Source organism: Homarus americanus, unplaced genomic scaffold, assembly GCF_018991925.1.
Source record: "Homarus americanus isolate GMGI-L3 unplaced genomic scaffold, GMGI_Hamer_2.0 scaffold18884, whole genome shotgun sequence".
Taxonomy (NCBI): Eukaryota; Metazoa; Arthropoda; class Malacostraca; order Decapoda; family Nephropidae; genus Homarus; species Homarus americanus.
This window is the reverse complement of record NW_024741393.1, coordinates 33,000-50,000: the sequence shown is the minus strand read 5'-3', so window position 1 is coordinate 50,000 and position 17,001 is coordinate 33,000. Positions and strand designations below refer to the sequence as shown.

Here is a 17,001-nt window from a genome sequence, read left to right as displayed (position 1 = left end):
AAAATCCTGAGTCATTGAGATTAATTATGGAAAGATTACCACAAAACACTCATGATGAACCCTCCGATAATCTTACTGTCGTCATAAACTGTGTCAAGGCAACGGATGATTAGCTATCTTCAGGAGGAGGGCAGCAGGAGGAGGCAGCAGGAGGAGGGGCAGGAGGAGGAGGAGTGTCTCGTCACCCCTCCACCTGGAGTCTTGGCTTCCCGTCTCCACCGCTGTCTTCCACACACAACCCTTCTTAACCGCACGTAATATTCTGCTTGACCCTATACAAGATTAATCGAAGCCGAAATGGAACTCACCCCCCTTCCCCTCCTTTCTTCCCCTCCCCCCCTTCCCCTCCTCCCCCGATCCTCTCTCTCCCCCATCCTTCATCTCCTTCTCTCTCCCCCTTCCTTCATCTTCCCTTCACTTTCCTCCTCTCCCCACCTCCTCTAACCCTCCCCTACCCCTCTGCCCCATTCCCCGTCTGCCTACCCCTTTTGAGGACGATGTCTTAACCCTTTGAGGACGACGGTTTAACCCTTTGAGGGCGACGGTTTAACCCTTTGAGGACGACGGTTTAACCCTTTGAGGGCGACGGTTTAACCCTTTGAGGACGACGGTTTAATGATATGGCTGGTGTGTAAGGGATTGTGTGGGGTGGGATAGGAGGAGGTCAGGTTGTGGTGGCGTGAGGTGGAGCGGACAGATGGAGGCAGTCAGCGGTCAGGACTCTGGATGGCTCTCAGTCCTAATAAGCCCCCAACCTGACCTGAACTGACCATTAGGGCTGTGCGGGCCTGTGTTCAGTAGACCGGATGGGCCCAGCTTTGATTGTTAGGTTAGGGTCTATTTAGGATGAGGGGACCTATTTGATGATTAGTGATGTGTGGTGGTGGTTGGGTGATAGTCTCTCTCTCTCTCTCTCTCTCTCTCTCTCTCTCTCTCTCTGTTGAACTACGGTAAAGTGATAACAGTGCAGAGTCGCCCTCAATGGGTTAGGTAAATTGGAAACGAGAATTATTATTTCACAGGAAGACAAAGACGGAGAGATGGCGTGAAGAAGATGGTTGGTGGTGTGGGGTGAAGCACCGACACGCAGGGTGTTACATCAGGTGCAGGACGGTCCCAGACACAGTTGTATCCCGCCCGGCACACACAGTGGAAATGAAATGATCGCCGTATAGTAGACTCTTCTGGGAAGGCTCTCGTATTTGTGATTGTTTTACTTGGAGTTGTGGTGTTGGAGTGTAACCGACGTCTTACCAGCGATTATCTTTTGTTTTTCACTTGGAGTTGTGGTGTTGGAGTATAACCGTTTGTGGTGTCTATCTTAATGGGTGTACTGGGTGTTGTTCTGGGTGGGGGAGAGTACAAAGGCGTTGTTCTTAGTGAGGGAGGGTACAGGGATGATGATCTTGGCGAGGGAAGGTACTGGGTGTGTCTCGAGAGCCATAAACAACCTGACGAAGGCCCAGATGGGGGGGGGGGTCCTGTGAGGTGGGTGGTCCGTCGTGACTCGCTGCTATAGATATAATGCGCATCATATATTATAATGATATACAATGGGGTTTACGGTATCCAGAACCACGATGAGGCTGCCCCGTCCTTACTCCTAACCCCATCCCTACCCATCCTTCACTGGACCCATGATTTATAGCCCACACTAGACCCATGATTTATAGCCCACACTAGACCCATGGTATATAGCCCACACTGGACCCATGGAATAACCCATACTTACCCATGGACACACACATCTTACGAACCATTTATGTATCCCGACCATGGGCCAATTCACATATCAACTTCGCCTAATTTATTTTGTTTGCCCAACCTTAATGTGGCGTTTGAAGTTAATAAGCACATTTAGATTATTATTTACTTCCGCTGTTGAATATATATTAGTAAAATGTATTTGTACTGTAGGTGTGGCGTGTCAGGCCCTGTAATGACGTCACGCTATATACAGGTAGGGATGCTGGCAAAGGGACAGAACGACCGATTATGATAACCAGGAAGGGATTTGGTCAGGGGGGAAAAAACTACTATGGCTCTGGAGTATTTGTTTATTTTCCGGGGTATCGTGAAGGAGAGAGAGAGAGAGAGAGAGAGAGAGAGAGAGAGAGTGAGTTGTTATTGTTGTTATTGTTGTTTGTGTACGTTTAGTGAGAGTACGATGATATTGGATGTATATGTGTGTGTGTGTGTGTATAGTAAGTGTATTTGTGTATGTACGTGTATAGTGAGGGGTTGTATAGGTGCCCCTGGGGTATAGATAGAATTCTTATATACCCTTTATAGTGTCCTGTTAACCCATAAAACTGGGCCAAGCGCCGTCAAGGGTCGTGACTGTTTACCCGAGTCTTGTGAGCCGACCCCCATAAACACAGCTCCACACACGCACCCCAGTGATAGTGTGGAGACCTTGGGCGAGGCACGCAAGCACACCTCCTCCTCCACCCCATCCTCTTCTTCCTCAACCTCCGCCACCAGAGATATATAAGCCACTGTCCACCGCCACCACCCTCAGTCTCTCCTCAGCTCCCCGCAAGCTCTCACTGACCTGTGTGTTCGGGTACGGTCTGGTGGTGTCACGTATCTCTAGTGCCACGTTCCCCTGAGTGTCACGTTCCCCTGAGTGTCACGTATCTCTAGTGCCACGTTCCCCTGAGTGTCACGTATCTCTAGTGCCACGTTCCCCTGAGTGTCACGTATCTCTAGTGCCACGTTCCCCTGAGTGCCACGTATCTCTAGTGCCACGTTCCCTGAATGTCACGTATCATGTCCGTACAGTGTCACGTATCTCTAGCCACGTTCCCTGAGTGTCACATGTCTCTAGCCACACGTTCCCCTGAGTGTCACGTATCTCTGGTGCCACGTTCCCCTGAGTGTCATTCCCTGAGTGTCACGTATCTCTAGTGCCACGTTCCCCTGAGTGTCACGTATCTCTAGTGCCACGTTCCCCTGAGTGTCACGTATCTCTAGTGCCACGTTCCCCTGAGTGCCACGTTCCCCTGAGTGTCACATCCTCTATGGTGTCAAATTCTCCCACAAGTCACAGTTCCTGCATCTGTGGCACGTCCTCCTGCACCCTCGGATGACACCTCGTCCTTGCCAACTGTTTCTAAACGTCCCTCTGTGTGTTGTGACAGTGACCGTGTGGCCTCCTACGTGTGTGGTCCTCCGTCGGGGGTTATAACACGGTGGTCTGATGTGTGTAAGCTCCTTATGTCTCTTGGAGTTTAGTCTGAGGGCATGACTCAAGATGGGGCATTGTGCTGTGGTGTAACAGATGGTTTATATCATAATTTAAAACATTTGTAAATAAAACCTGATTTAAGTGAACGTAATGAGGAGATAAATGAGGGTCATGAAATAGAATGTTTGTTTTATATTAATGGACAAAATGTTGTTATTATTTTACGTATCATGGCTGCTTGGACACGAATTTCAGGGGAAAACGACCGAAAAATATTTGTGTATTTAAGTAAATATTTATTATTGTATGATTCTTTTATTATTATTATTATTATTATTATTATTATTATTATTATTATTCGTACAGTATTATTATTATTTTTATATGACGTGGTACAGTTTTCTTTAGTTATGCTGAATATTTTGTACAATTAGTAAAATGAAGGAAAAACGGCGCCCAAAATAATCACTATTTACTAGACCTTGATCTCGTGGCTTTGTTTATATAATTATTTAATCACTGAACGCCGTTGATTTATTCCATTCATTTGTTTGTGATTATTTTTTTATATATGGTGACTTATGGTTGATGACGTCAGCTCGAGGGGGGGGGTGGGATTGTGGGTCGTTTAGTAAAATTTGGGGAGCGTTGACCGTAGATTATTGTACTGTACGTGGTGGGTGACTTGTGTACGTGGTAGGTGACTTGTGTACGTGGTGGGTGACTTGTGTACGTGGTGGGTGATTTGTGTACGTGGTGGGTGACTTGTGTACGTGGTAGGTGACTTGTGTACGTGGTGGGTGACTTGTGTACGTGGTGGGTGATGTGTACGTGGTGGATGACTTGTGTACGTGGTGGGTGATTTGTGTACATGGTGGGTGACTTGTGTACGTGGTGGGTGACTTGTGTACGTGGTGGGTGACTTGTGTACGTGGTGGGTGACTTGTGTACGTGGTGGATGACTTGTGTACGTGATTGGCGATACACTCCTGACACATGTGCTGTTACTACCATTAACTGAACCTGTTATATTGAGTGTTACAACAGTGAAGAAAACAGTGTTACTATTTGTGTTACAGCAATAATATGAATTAGTGTTACAAGTGTTATAACTGAATTAAACCCATGATACTCTGTTTATAAGTGTTACAACAATATCTTAAACCCGTGTTACAAGAGTTATGACAGTGAACTTAATCAGTGTTGGTGTCGAGTGTTACAACCATGATCTTAGTGTTACAGTGGCATAAGTGTTACAATCGTGTTACAAGTGTTGTTATTATGGTTTTAAAAGTATGTTACTCGTCTGTATGTTACCGGGGGACTTCAGTGTTACATATTACAAATACTCTTCGTATGTTTATTTCAGTTTTATAGAGTTAATTTTCCTTTACATCCGCCACTCCTACACCGTTACTTCCATGATATTGCTACATTAGTGCTGCTGCTGCTGTCCAACCAACCACCCACACCTGACAAAAATTTGACTAAAACCATACAACTCACTTGAGATTTCACAACTTAATTTTATTTTATTTTGTTATTAATTTTTTTTTTTTGACGAGTATTTCCATTGGGTAGTTTTCATTATTCGACTCAATTATGTCAATATTGTTTTCTTCACTAATCTAGCTTAATGAAATCCAATATAATCCTTCATTGTTTTTATTTAATGATTTTTTGTTTAGTTAGTGAATTAATGTTACTTTTGGTCTGTGTGTGTGAGGGTAGATAAGTGTTTGGTACAGGTCTTAGGTGTCAGGAGACCAGTTTGGGGTGTGACGTTTGGTTTAGGTAAGTCTGGGGTGAAGATGCGTAATAGAAAACGTTTTTTATGGTATACTTCGTTGTTTTGTGGTGTTTTTTGAGATGGTCGTGGGTAAATTTTGAGGATATGTTGTTGGTGGTGGTCGCAGTAGTAATGGTGGTGATAGTAGTAGTAGCAGTAGCAGAAGTAGCAGTAGTTGTTATTAGCAGTAGTAGTACATATGAAGAGATTATTGGTTCAGATTTTTTATTTTCTGTAATGCGTTGGTCTTAGTTACAGCCGTTGAATTTATTTTAGTTTTACCGTTTTTGTGTTAGTAGAGGACAGTACAGTATGGCATGTCCCAGGTCGTATGTTATGATATGGTTTAGATATTGTCAAGATTTTATTTTCAAGGACACTGTTGAGGATATTATTCTGCATCATTAACCAAAGCTGCAGTATAAAAATCATTCTATAACATTCAAGAACAAGTATAATAACAAAAAATATAACTTTGATATGAGTTAATTTAGCGAAAGTACAAAAATATCTAACATGAATATTAAAAAAAAAATACACTGTGATGTTCAACCCAATTTATGTTTTGTAAAGGTGGATTGAAATTGTTCAGGACGGATTGATGTGAGAAGATAGTCAGACAGATAGAGTATAAGGAATATGTATGTGTGTTTTGGGTTTAGGGTTACATAAGGATAGTTGTGGGGAGTATTACAGTGGGTATGATTGGTAATGTTTAGTATATCCGAGCATTGGGTGGAAAGGTTTTAGGGGGATTTGTTGTTCATGTTTATAATTGTTGTATTAGGTTCATCAAGAGGTAAAACACACACACACACACACACACACACACACACACACACACACACACATTTACTCACTCACACACCCACTTATTTACCAAACATATTATATAATTACGTACATACTTGTATCTTTGTTCTAAACCCGTGAGAGTGAAGACTATTAATGGTGCTTATGTTTGTTGCAGCAATTCAACAACTACTACATATCAGGGCACAAAAATTTATTGGACTTGTGGCGTGAGATTGGATCTGTAAAGCGCACCTTCTCCGAGGTGAAACACCTGACCTCCCGTGACCTGACCGACCTGCGCAGCGACTTTACTCGCTGTGCACATCTCTTGTCATCTGCCTGCCAATCAGCTCAATCCAACATGAGTTTCCTACCATCAGGAGGAGATAAGGTATCGTACAGTACAGCCCCGGGGGTTCCTGAAGTGGGTGACATAAGTCTGGGTTGATGAAACAGATTATGTAGTGAGGCAACACACAGGTCCTGAGGGAGTGTCAGGGGGCAGATGCTCCTCTTAGTCATAATGGGCCCCGTGCCTCTTGGGCCCCACCCTAATTTGATCATTAAAAAAAGGGTCTGTTAAGATTTTTACCCATTAGGTTCAAGGTCCATTAAAATACCATTAAGTCTGTAGGGTTCATTAAATCTGGGCCAATTAGGATCAAGCTGTAATTCAAGGAGTTAAAATAGATTACAATGCATTTGACTTGTTAACCCTGAAAAATATTGCTGATTAAAGCATAATTATACTAAATACATGTAAATGATTTTAACTAACTTCCCAATTAAATTTTTTTTATACAATCACAGTTTTTCTCTCATTTTCTTTTTGTTCGTTTTTATCAGGAATTTAATTTGGGCTAATCTTGTAATTCTGAATTCACAGTATTAATTTACTGTTTGTAGGATATGTGTTTTAAGTCATTTTGTTTTGGGATTTTGTAAATTTCTTGTCCATGATTTCTTTTGTAATGTAAATACCGAGATTATTACAGAATTTTTTGTCTATTTCATATACCGAGCTTATTACAGAATTTTTTGTCTATTTCATTAAATGTATTTTATTTTATTCATTTGACAAGATACTTAACTAATTTTCCTAAATATGTGCACGTTTTTTAAGAAGTTGGTCAGTTACCCTTACACAATCATTAGGTATTTTCATCTCTGTAAATGTGTGTGCGTACAGTACTTGAATATGTGTACAGTATGTATGTGTTAGACCTGGCTCAATTTATACACTGTAAATACTACTTTAACTACCACAGGATGATTATGTGGTCGCCAACCCATCTGACCTGTGGGGGCGCATCCAGGAGTGTGAAAAGTCTCAACTCCGAGCAGAGACGGAGAAGAACTCCCTCAAGGAAAAGATCAATGAACTTAATTCCAGGATCTCCGAGCTCAACAACAACTTACGAGACAAGGAACGTACCATAACGGACCTCAACCAGAAGCTGGTTAGTACTGTACCGTGGGTGGGAGGAGGTGTTGAATGCATGGTATTGACAGGTTAATCATAAGATAAATAAATAAAAATTATGATTTTTTAATTCACTTGGATGGACTATAACTTTGGTCTATCATTCATCACCATTTGTAATTTTTTCACATCAACTTCTCATGAATAAATGGCCGAGAGCGTCCTATTTACCTAATCTTTGTGGGAATGTTTCTTGGATGGATCTCTCTCAAAACAAGTCTAGCATTTACCATCCCACCTTAACACTAAGGCCTTGTATAGCTCTTCTATTTTTGTGTACAGTACAGGAGTGATTATTATCCATTACACAATATGGCAGCCTTTTTGTGACCTTATATAAAATTCTGCTTATTTGGCCAGGGTCTAGGAATAGGTGTATGAGGCTCAATGGTCCCCAGTTCAAGCTAGAGGGGGTTGAACTCCCAAAATAAAACCAAATCTGGGTTCTTTGAGACTCTTTCCAAGGTTCCACTCAGATCCTGTCTATAAAAAATGGTAAATAGTATGTCATATATACAGTGTGCGTGTATACAGTTATTTGTGACTGTCTGTGCAGGATGAAGGCATGACGGAAGCGGAGATTCAGGAGACACTGAAGGAGAAGGTGCGCACTTTAGAATCATACATGGTCGAAATCGCTCAGACAGTCATCAAGGACTCGGAGCAGAGTGCCAGCGACACTGACGGCAAGACTCCTTCTGCCTTCAGGTAAATGCCTAGAGTTTCCTAAAAGTTGATTTTAGTTTTTGATATATTTTAGCAGTACAGTATTGCTTCTCTTGTTGATAAGTAAGGAGTGTGTTGTTATTCTACACATTATCAGTAATATCCTACCTTGGCTTATGAATAAATCAAATAAATAAATGTATCATAGATATATATAATTGTACTATTAGTGTTTATCATGTGTATTGTGGAGGTCATTAAGCAGACTCACCTGTTTGATCTTCTCAACGTTTACTGATCCATTGATTCTTGTAAATGTAATACTTGTACTGTGATTGCTGCTTTTTCTTTTAATAAATTCTTACCATTTTATAGTAAAAGTTTGAAGGCTGAACATACAGCCTTGTAGGAACACCATGAAAAGACTTCCAAACGTAATTTATCAATGACAAAACTTATTATTTTTTCTGCTTCTTCCTCCTCTCCTTTTTCATCACCTCCTGTACTGGTAGATATATTTTGTTATGTCTATTCTGCCAATTAATGTCCTTTCAAATTCCATTTATCTGACTCCTTGTGGACTTTGAAAATTCCCTTATAAAATAAATCACCAAAATGTTCGTCAGAAATTCTCCCCCAAATATTGTGTCCTCTTTAAGCTTTATAATGCATAGAATTTTGTTTTAAGTTAAGTAGAGGTTTTATATGATGATAAATTAATGTTGGAGATTTATTGTAGGTTTGTGAGGTTAAGACAGAGTAAAACAGTGTGTAATATTGGTAGCATAATTGCATGTTTAGTACAGTATCTATCTTGCATAAATTTGCTTTTCTATAACAGTAGTTAGTAATGGGAATTTCAACATTAATTGGCATTCCTTGTTACCTGACTTGACTTTGCTGTTTTTTGCATTGGAAAGTCAGGAGGAATGGCAAAGGTTAGTAACACTTCCCTACCATAATAATCCGTGACTTGAGCCGTTGTTACATTACGTTTTCTTTATTGTACATTTGCCTTCATTATCTTTCTTTACCTTATCAGTACTTGAATACCATACTGTACTTATTAGGAAATTTAAGTGTTAAAAATTTTTTTTAATGTATAGATGATTAGATGACATAAGTGTTTTTCACCTTATTAAAATTGTTTGCTTTAGAAATTAGTGACTGGTGCTCAATGACCTTGGAGGTGAAAGACCCTAAAACAGAAAAAAACGAACTTAAATGGAAATAATATATACTGTATCTGAATTTGAGTACAGTACTGTAGTTTAAGATACAACACCGACCACCACCTGTGTTGTATATTAGTAGGAGTCTTGGGTGATATCAGCATGATTAGTTTGGCATGGGAGCACGTAGTTAAGGATAAGTTTTAGAATATTTGTCTTGGCTGTCTTATAGTGTGGTGTGGTGTGGTGCGGTGTGGTGTGGTGTGGTGTGGTGTGGTGTGGTGTGGTGCAGTGTGGTGTGAGAGGTGGTAATGAATAGAAAGAGCAATACAGGGAGGTCCAGGGTTATGTTCATGGACCCTGTTTGTAAGTCAATCTGTTCTTAAGTCAGAACAGTGTTAATTCCATAGATTAGGTTATGTTAAAACACAACCCTGCCCATACAGAACAATAGTAGTATCATAAATATCAAAGTAAATACATACTTGTATTTACTGTACATAAAATGATAGTAAACTATACAAAATAATGTAAAAAAAAAGCCAATTTTTATTAAGACTTTATCGGGATCAAGTTCGTAAGTACAGGCGTTCGTATGTTGGGGACTCCCAGTAATTGGTTGTTGTTCTTAAATAAACTTTGACAATAATGGAAATTCTGGAGTTAATCTACATATTGATATCTTGTCCAGTATGTAATTTCCCGTTACCCAGCAGCTTGGGTAATACTGTACAGGCACAGACCCACGAGACTGGATCTCAGATAACCAGACATTTTCTTTACTGAGTTGGGTCAAAGTTTCTTTCCTGACTTCAAGTTTTGCTTCCAAAAAAACACACACACACACACACACTCAGCTGAAAGATTTATTTTTTTACCTAAGTGACAAAATAAAGAAAATATCATTGGATCGTTTAGATAAAAATTATGAAACTTTAAAAACAGTGTACTACAGGTATTTAAAAGTTGAAAGTTCCCAAAAAGTGAGTTAAATGAGTTTGTTTATGCCCTAACAACTTCTTGACAGTTGTGAGAAGTAAGAGCCTCAGTTTCTTGAAAATATTTTTTTTTATTAGTGAAATATATTGTAGTATTATTATTTTCACACAGCTTTTCAAATTAATATTTATTAAATTATCCAATGATTGGAGTTAACTTATGCCAGGTGCTGCTTGTTGTCACAGTGCTTTTCTCTGATGTTTTGGTGAAAATAATAGTGTAGGTGGTATCAAATGTTTGGGGAACAGATAACAATACAGTATAGGAGAATATAAAGAATAAATAGATAATGTACCTGTATGGTTTTGTTATAATATTTCACATAACTATGTATGTGTGAGTGTGTGTGTGTGTGTTTGTGGAAGCAAAACTTGACCTATTCTATTTGTAGGCCTTGGGTAACAGATGATCTAGTACACAGGAAACTGGCAAATCTTCAAAAACCACAACCCCAGATATTTCCCCTTCATAACACCTCCCACAACTAACAACCTCTTTCCTCTCACCATGCTCACCACCACCTTCTTTACCCTCTGGCTGAGCTGACGTAGGCATGCATGGCCGCAGTAGTAGAGAATGCAGGGAGAAAAAACTTAATGTTACCCATATATGTGTTAATATTTACTGTGTCTTCCTATCTTGTGTAGCTTTCATCTGCAGATTATTGAGAAAAAAAAAAACAAATCTCTTCAGTTATTTTCAGCTGTACTTCCGGTTGCTATTTTACAGGAAATAATCCAACCCCCATACTGTATTATAATCCTTTTGGAGTCTGTTTAATAATGTACTTTTACTTTTAATACTTTGACTTATTCCCATTTTAATTTATATCAGTCACTGGGAATTTTTAACTTCTTTTTTTTTTAATGTATGTACAGTACGGTACTCTTTTGATTTACAGTACAGTACATAAGATATGCATGTACATTGTGTCCATATGTAATCTACTGTATTTTCAACCCCTACAGTACCTTAAGTGTCAAATTTATTATGTACTGTACTTTGCAATCCCTCATGCACTAACTTAAGACACATTACATATATGGACAGGAATAACCATTGATACTCCACATATCGTACCTAAACACCGCCCCTAGTGTGGAGTAGAGTCTTCTATTGTTTTTCTAACTTATTTTACTCCAAGTGTTGTTTTTTCAATTTTTTTTCTTCATTGTTTCATTTCTCTGTTGTACATATCTCTTCTGGTGTGGTTTATAATTGTATTATTTTAATAATAAACTCTATACAGTACCTTAATGCATCTCTTTCCACAAGGTGAATATAAGTAGATATTATTGTCTTTCCTTTAAGAATATGACAGAAATTAAATCGATGTTCAGGATAACATTTAAACATTACTGATATTAAAATTCACTAATATATTGCTGTACAGTATAGAAAAAGTAGGGATTTTGATGTGTGTTCAATCATGTAATACTAGTAATCTAAAATGACAGGACAGTTTACCTTATCACAGAATACATTTCACTCGCTCATATGTGGTGTTTATAGTCATTAAATAAGGTTATAATTAAGGGGAATTGTCTACTGTATTATGATAAAGGTTTGAACTTTATATTTCTCCCATTACTCAACAGGATTGTACGAGACACAGAGCAGGGAGTAGCCCCAGACCTACCACAGAGCACCGTGTCTGCTGTTCGTACGGCTCTCTCCAACCGGCATGTTCAGATCCATGAATTGCAAGTTAGTATCACTGTAGATATTTTCGTTTGTACATTAGTAGTAGAAATATATTATGTCTGTCCCTCGTATAAGAATTGTAATATATTTTACTATTTTCAACCATGTGGCAGGACTCACATTTTCAGGGAAGATTATAAGACTGTCCTGAAGGAAACATCTTGCCTTACAATTGCCTTCTGTCACTTATGACTTAATTGTTTTTCCTGCATCCTTAATGAAGATGCTGGGGTGATCATTAAGATTCTCGGATAAACCAAGTGTAGCATTGTTGTGGAGGGGGACACCGTAGTGGGAGAGTCTTTCTGTTATGACCCTCCTGTATTATGGCAAGAGAAGACCTTAAGAATGGAAAATATTAAGGGATAATTGAGGCGGTCACGGAAAAATCCCCCTCGTAGACTCTTGTTTTCATGTACCAGTTTTGTATATGACTGCTTACCTTAGTACATCAGTGTCTTGACAGATCTTTATGTTTCATGTGGTGTTCAGCTCAAGTTAACATCATCAAAGGACCATTTGACATCACTCCGTAAGCAGTATGAAAGTGCAGAGGCAGCCCAGCGCTCACTCGAGTCTACGATTGGAGAACTTCGTGATGAGATGGAGGCAATTACCCGGCAGAAGGATGAAGTCTCCAGGGAGAAAGATAGACTCTCTGAAGACTTGAATGTAATTGTTGCAGAGAAGAGTACCCTGGAGAAGACCAAGCAGAACCTAAAAGCTCAGGTTAGTGAAAGTTATCTTGTTTAATGAGAATAGAAATTAATGTAAATTGTTCCATATACCGACACTGTACTATACCAACATCTTTACTGCGGTTGGTTCTGACTACCCAGCACCTGTAATGGGAATGAGAGTGCAGGAGTAAAAGGAGGACTATTTCATTACATGCATAAAGTAATTGTACGTCACTCCTCAGCTGGAGACCGCCCAAGAGGAGACAGAGCGCCGTAGCCGCCAGGTGACGGAGCTGGAGAAGGAGAAAGCCATGCTGGGTGAAGAACGAGCCTACCTGAACTCCAAGCTGACCAGAGAGAAGGAGGAAGTACAGAAGCACGTCCACACCATAACTGCCCTCAACTCTGAACTGTCTAGCGTCCAGCAGCAGGTACTGTGTTTGTTCCCTTTGTTTTTCCTTTAGTAGAGATAAGCTTGAACAAAAATAACCAAATACTATATGATTGATATATGCTGGTAGCTTAATATTGCATGTCAGTACTTCAGAATCAGTAGTTAACATGCAGCTAAGTTATGATTACAGGAATGTCTTAAGAGTTCAACTCAATAACCCCACTACAGTAGTTGGATTTACTTTACTAATATGTAATGTTATAAATATTGCTTTAAACATACAGTATATGTAAAGTAGATGATGATTCTGGGTATATGGTTAATACCCTGTAGTAAGTTTTATTTAATAAGAATTTAGGAACTAGTGGTTTACAATAGAGAGATATGATTATTTGCCAGTTAAATGTGAGAAATGTCATCTATCATACTCACAATGATTAGTATGATTAAATAAGAATGACGTGCTGCAGAGCCACTCCCTGATAGACTCTTGGTGCACGTAAATCTCTTTTGTTCACCTGCAACACTCCGTCTTATTTGCCATACAGTCATTTGATTACCAATAATGATTGCTGGATAATTTAGAAGGAATAAAGTCCATTCTGTAATTAAGCTTTATAACCTGTACACAGTGAGCTTACATTAACAGTTTATACTATATATCTTCAACTTGTTCTAGGTACAGTACTGTAGTTGATTGGTTGGCCTCGGTAGCCCATGGAAGCACTCTACTATGGGATACTTTCTCTTTGTTTCTTCCACACTGTAGTCTTGCACTGTTCCTCGGTAATCTCCACGTCCCTTATCCTCCCGTGATTTATTCCTCTCGTTGCCTTCCACCTTTCTTCCTATTTCCTTGTTTACATAATACTTACCCCATTGAGTGTGATTAATGAGACAACCTCGTTCTCTTCATATGTTCTTATGTCTTAGTGAAAGCAAATGACAAATCCTTCACATATAGATCAAGTAATATACAAAATGTGCAACTTGAAATGTGAAGTTATTCAGTTGCCAAAATTGAATGCAGGAATAGCTGGTGTTACATGGATAGAACTCTACCCCTTACACTGGGATCTCCTCCAATGTGGAACTACTGAGCATAAACATTAAAAGTGTTACAAAGAATCCCAGAACAGTAAAAATCTAATGATATAACCATTGTTCTCTGATATCCATAGTTTTAACCCTCTTTCAGTAGACTTCCCCTGCACATTTTGCCTAAATAAGATCTTTCGGTATCTAAATCCTGTACAGTATTTAGAGCTCACAGCTGTCCGGTTGACTCTACCATTCACGCAATATTTGCTTTACGTCACCTTAATTCTCTTGGTTAATGTCACTTCATCACACATCTTCAACTATTCCTTCTAAACTTGGACAAAGGAAAGCCATAAGGTAAAGCATTTCTATAATCACAGTTTTTCTTTTGCCTAGACAGTCAGTAAGAATGGAAGTGATTGATCAGATAACATTTGAAATTTCTGGCAAGAATTATAGACCTGGGGAACTAAGAGATGTATGCAGGAGGAACACTGGGATTAAAAGGTGCACTCAGGACATGTAAATGCAAAGTCAATCAAGGCTGATATGTATTAGAACAAAATATACGTCATTACTTAACTCCTTCACTACTGGGATGCCACTTTTAATATTTCATTTAGCTAACTGTACTGTGATTGTATTCCTAGCCTGCCACTGCCTTGTTGACACTGTAGCCATATTGAGTCCATTAAAAACACAGGAATGAGAAATTTTAATGCATAATATATTCCAATAAGTACAGTATTATCAAGTGTATTCATAAACTGAACCGAGTGTCCTTCTTGCATACAGAACTAGGTCTCGGACAAAATTGCTTGAATTAGTGTGTTTCTGCAGATTTAATAAGAGTCAGTTAGCAAACATTAAATGGATATTCACACACACTGATGTCTGAATTAATAACTGGTACAGTACCTATAATATGTTAGTGAAAAGAACATTTGAAATTGATGCTTTACATTGGTTTAATAATTATTTCCTGAAAGATTTCCGAGTATGTGATAATCAGTAGTGTACCAGATGTAATTTGCACACAGTGTCTTGCATGTTAAGCATTTCGTCGTGTTTGCGTATGTCAGCAGAATGTTCATTTAAAGGTTTCCATATTTGTTACTCTTTTTCTAGTCAGAATTAATCTATGGTAAAATTATTAGTGCTTGTGTGCATATATTCCCTGCTTGTTAACTTTAAGGATTGTTCAAGATGTAATTTATTTTGCTTCACCACGACTCGGTGTTTGATCCGGTTCCATATTTTGTCTGTTGCAGAGTTTTTTTTAATGTTCTTCACTGCAACAAGGAAATAAATCTTAATGGAATCAAATTTTGTACCTTCATTATTGTGAGCAGAACATGAATATTGTGATACAGCAAATAGATGTCCTTTATATTAAGTGGAGTATTGCCTTGGTATCGAGAATACAAATTTATCCCTTCCATTTTACCCATCTGCTCCCCCAGCATAGAGACAAAGCCAGTACTGTGCTGTGTTGATATATTTGTTCCCATTTCTTTATCTTTTGTTCCATATACCTAATAATTATCATCAGTATCTTTGCTGTTAACTTGTTGGTATTGATTTAATTCCTTGTACACTTCATTAGCTTTATTGTTGACGATACAAGTAAACTAATTTGTGAGTGTGATGGTCATACGTTCACGCAGTTAACGGAAATGTGCTTCCTGTATTTTATTTTGAAATTTGCTGTATGGGTCTTCTTTTCCTTTTCCTTTTTTCGAATTGAGAACAGATTATTATCCCACAAGTAGAGGAATTTCTGTTGGAGAAGGTGTGTGTGTGTGAGGGAGCAATTATGGAGGGCCGTGAGGCAGTGTGAAGGATAGTGCAGGACATGATATTCAGGAACAGCAACATGTACCGGTAGTTGTATTTGTTGAAAATTTAAAAAGATTAATCATTCTAAGGTATAGGTCATATTGACAAAAATACCATAAACAATCAAGTACAGTACATCAGTAGAGATGAAGGGTGTTGAAGGGTACTGTGAAAATTTGATTCCATTTCATTGCCACTGTTTTGATATTTTCTCAGTTTCCTGTCTGAGAATCAGAATCTCTTGATTTTTTTTAATTCTGTGCAATTTTTATAAGTGTTGATATTTTATTTAACTGTTTAATCATTTAATTGTGCTTTAGTGTTGTCTTGATTCACATCAGCTTATCACTGGTGACATTTTCCACAATGCAGAATTGTTAAGAAATTTATTCTCCGAAAAGGTTATGTATATTTCTACTTCATTAGGTTTTAGAATATAAGTACTGTACATCACAATTTAAGATTGTTTAGATAGTAATACAGTACTGTATTGTACATATACAGTACAGCTTCTTGGTCACTGTAGATAAATTATAATAAAAGTGGTGTTGCTATATTTTTGGTCTTACTCTTAATCCACTTTCAGGTATCTGTTTTGTCTGAATCCCTGGGGAAGGTGCGGGCAGCAGAGGAGAGGCTGGATCAGGAGAAGGATGACCTGCGGGACCAAATCCGAGTAATGGAGCGGCAGCGCATGGAGCTGGAAGCTAAACTGACACACTCCCTACGTCAGGAGACTGACCTGAGGGAGGCCCTGGATAAGGTAACATAATTCACCTCAGACATACAGCTTTCTTGTAAGACATAAATTCTGGACAACCATGCATACAACATGGAAATTATGTGATAATGTGAAAATTTATTCCAATTCCTTAATATTTCCTTCTCATTCATAGATTTACGAAGAGATAAGTATTCACACCTTTGATACTAAACTCCTTCATACACACCCATATGTTATTTACACTAGAATGATGATGGTCTGTGTTTAGTTGACAAGACTAGTTAGTGTTATGCATGGTTACAGGAATGTACTTGCAGATGAAAGCTTTATACGCATTAATATTGTTAATAATTAATCATGACCATGCATAAATAGTCTCCAGCCTGTTTTATGTGGTTAAATAAAAAATTATATAATAATTAAACATTAAGAAGTATGTTTTATGTAAATTTCTTTACAGAGGGATGATTACTGTGTTGATCCCCACATTGCATGTTGTGTGTCTGACCCGCCACAGAGCAGCAC

The 17,001-nt window shown here is 38.7% G+C and overlaps 1 protein-coding gene across 7 annotated transcripts in view; it reads left to right on the top strand.

Annotated features, from left to right (window-relative positions):
- The window catches only part of LOC121875873 (rootletin-like), a 130,030-nt gene that overhangs the window by 81,490 nt on the left and 31,539 nt on the right, over positions 1 to 17,001 (top strand). For 6 of the 7 annotated variants that reach the window (XM_042380587.1, XM_042380589.1, XM_042380591.1 and 3 more), the window contains 8 exons: positions 5,950 to 6,165; positions 7,043 to 7,234; positions 7,814 to 7,965; positions 8,844 to 8,861; positions 11,693 to 11,801; positions 12,291 to 12,527; positions 12,721 to 12,909; positions 16,339 to 16,515. In XM_042380587.1, coding sequence (XP_042236521.1) covers positions 5,950 to 6,165; positions 7,043 to 7,234; positions 7,814 to 7,965; positions 8,844 to 8,861; positions 11,693 to 11,801; positions 12,291 to 12,527; positions 12,721 to 12,909; positions 16,339 to 16,515 — 1,290 coding nt within the window. The remainder of the gene's footprint in view (positions 1 to 5,949; positions 6,166 to 7,042; positions 7,235 to 7,813; positions 7,966 to 8,843; positions 8,862 to 11,692; positions 11,802 to 12,290; positions 12,528 to 12,720; positions 12,910 to 16,338; positions 16,516 to 17,001) is intronic. The other variant, XM_042380588.1, reaches the window with a different exon arrangement.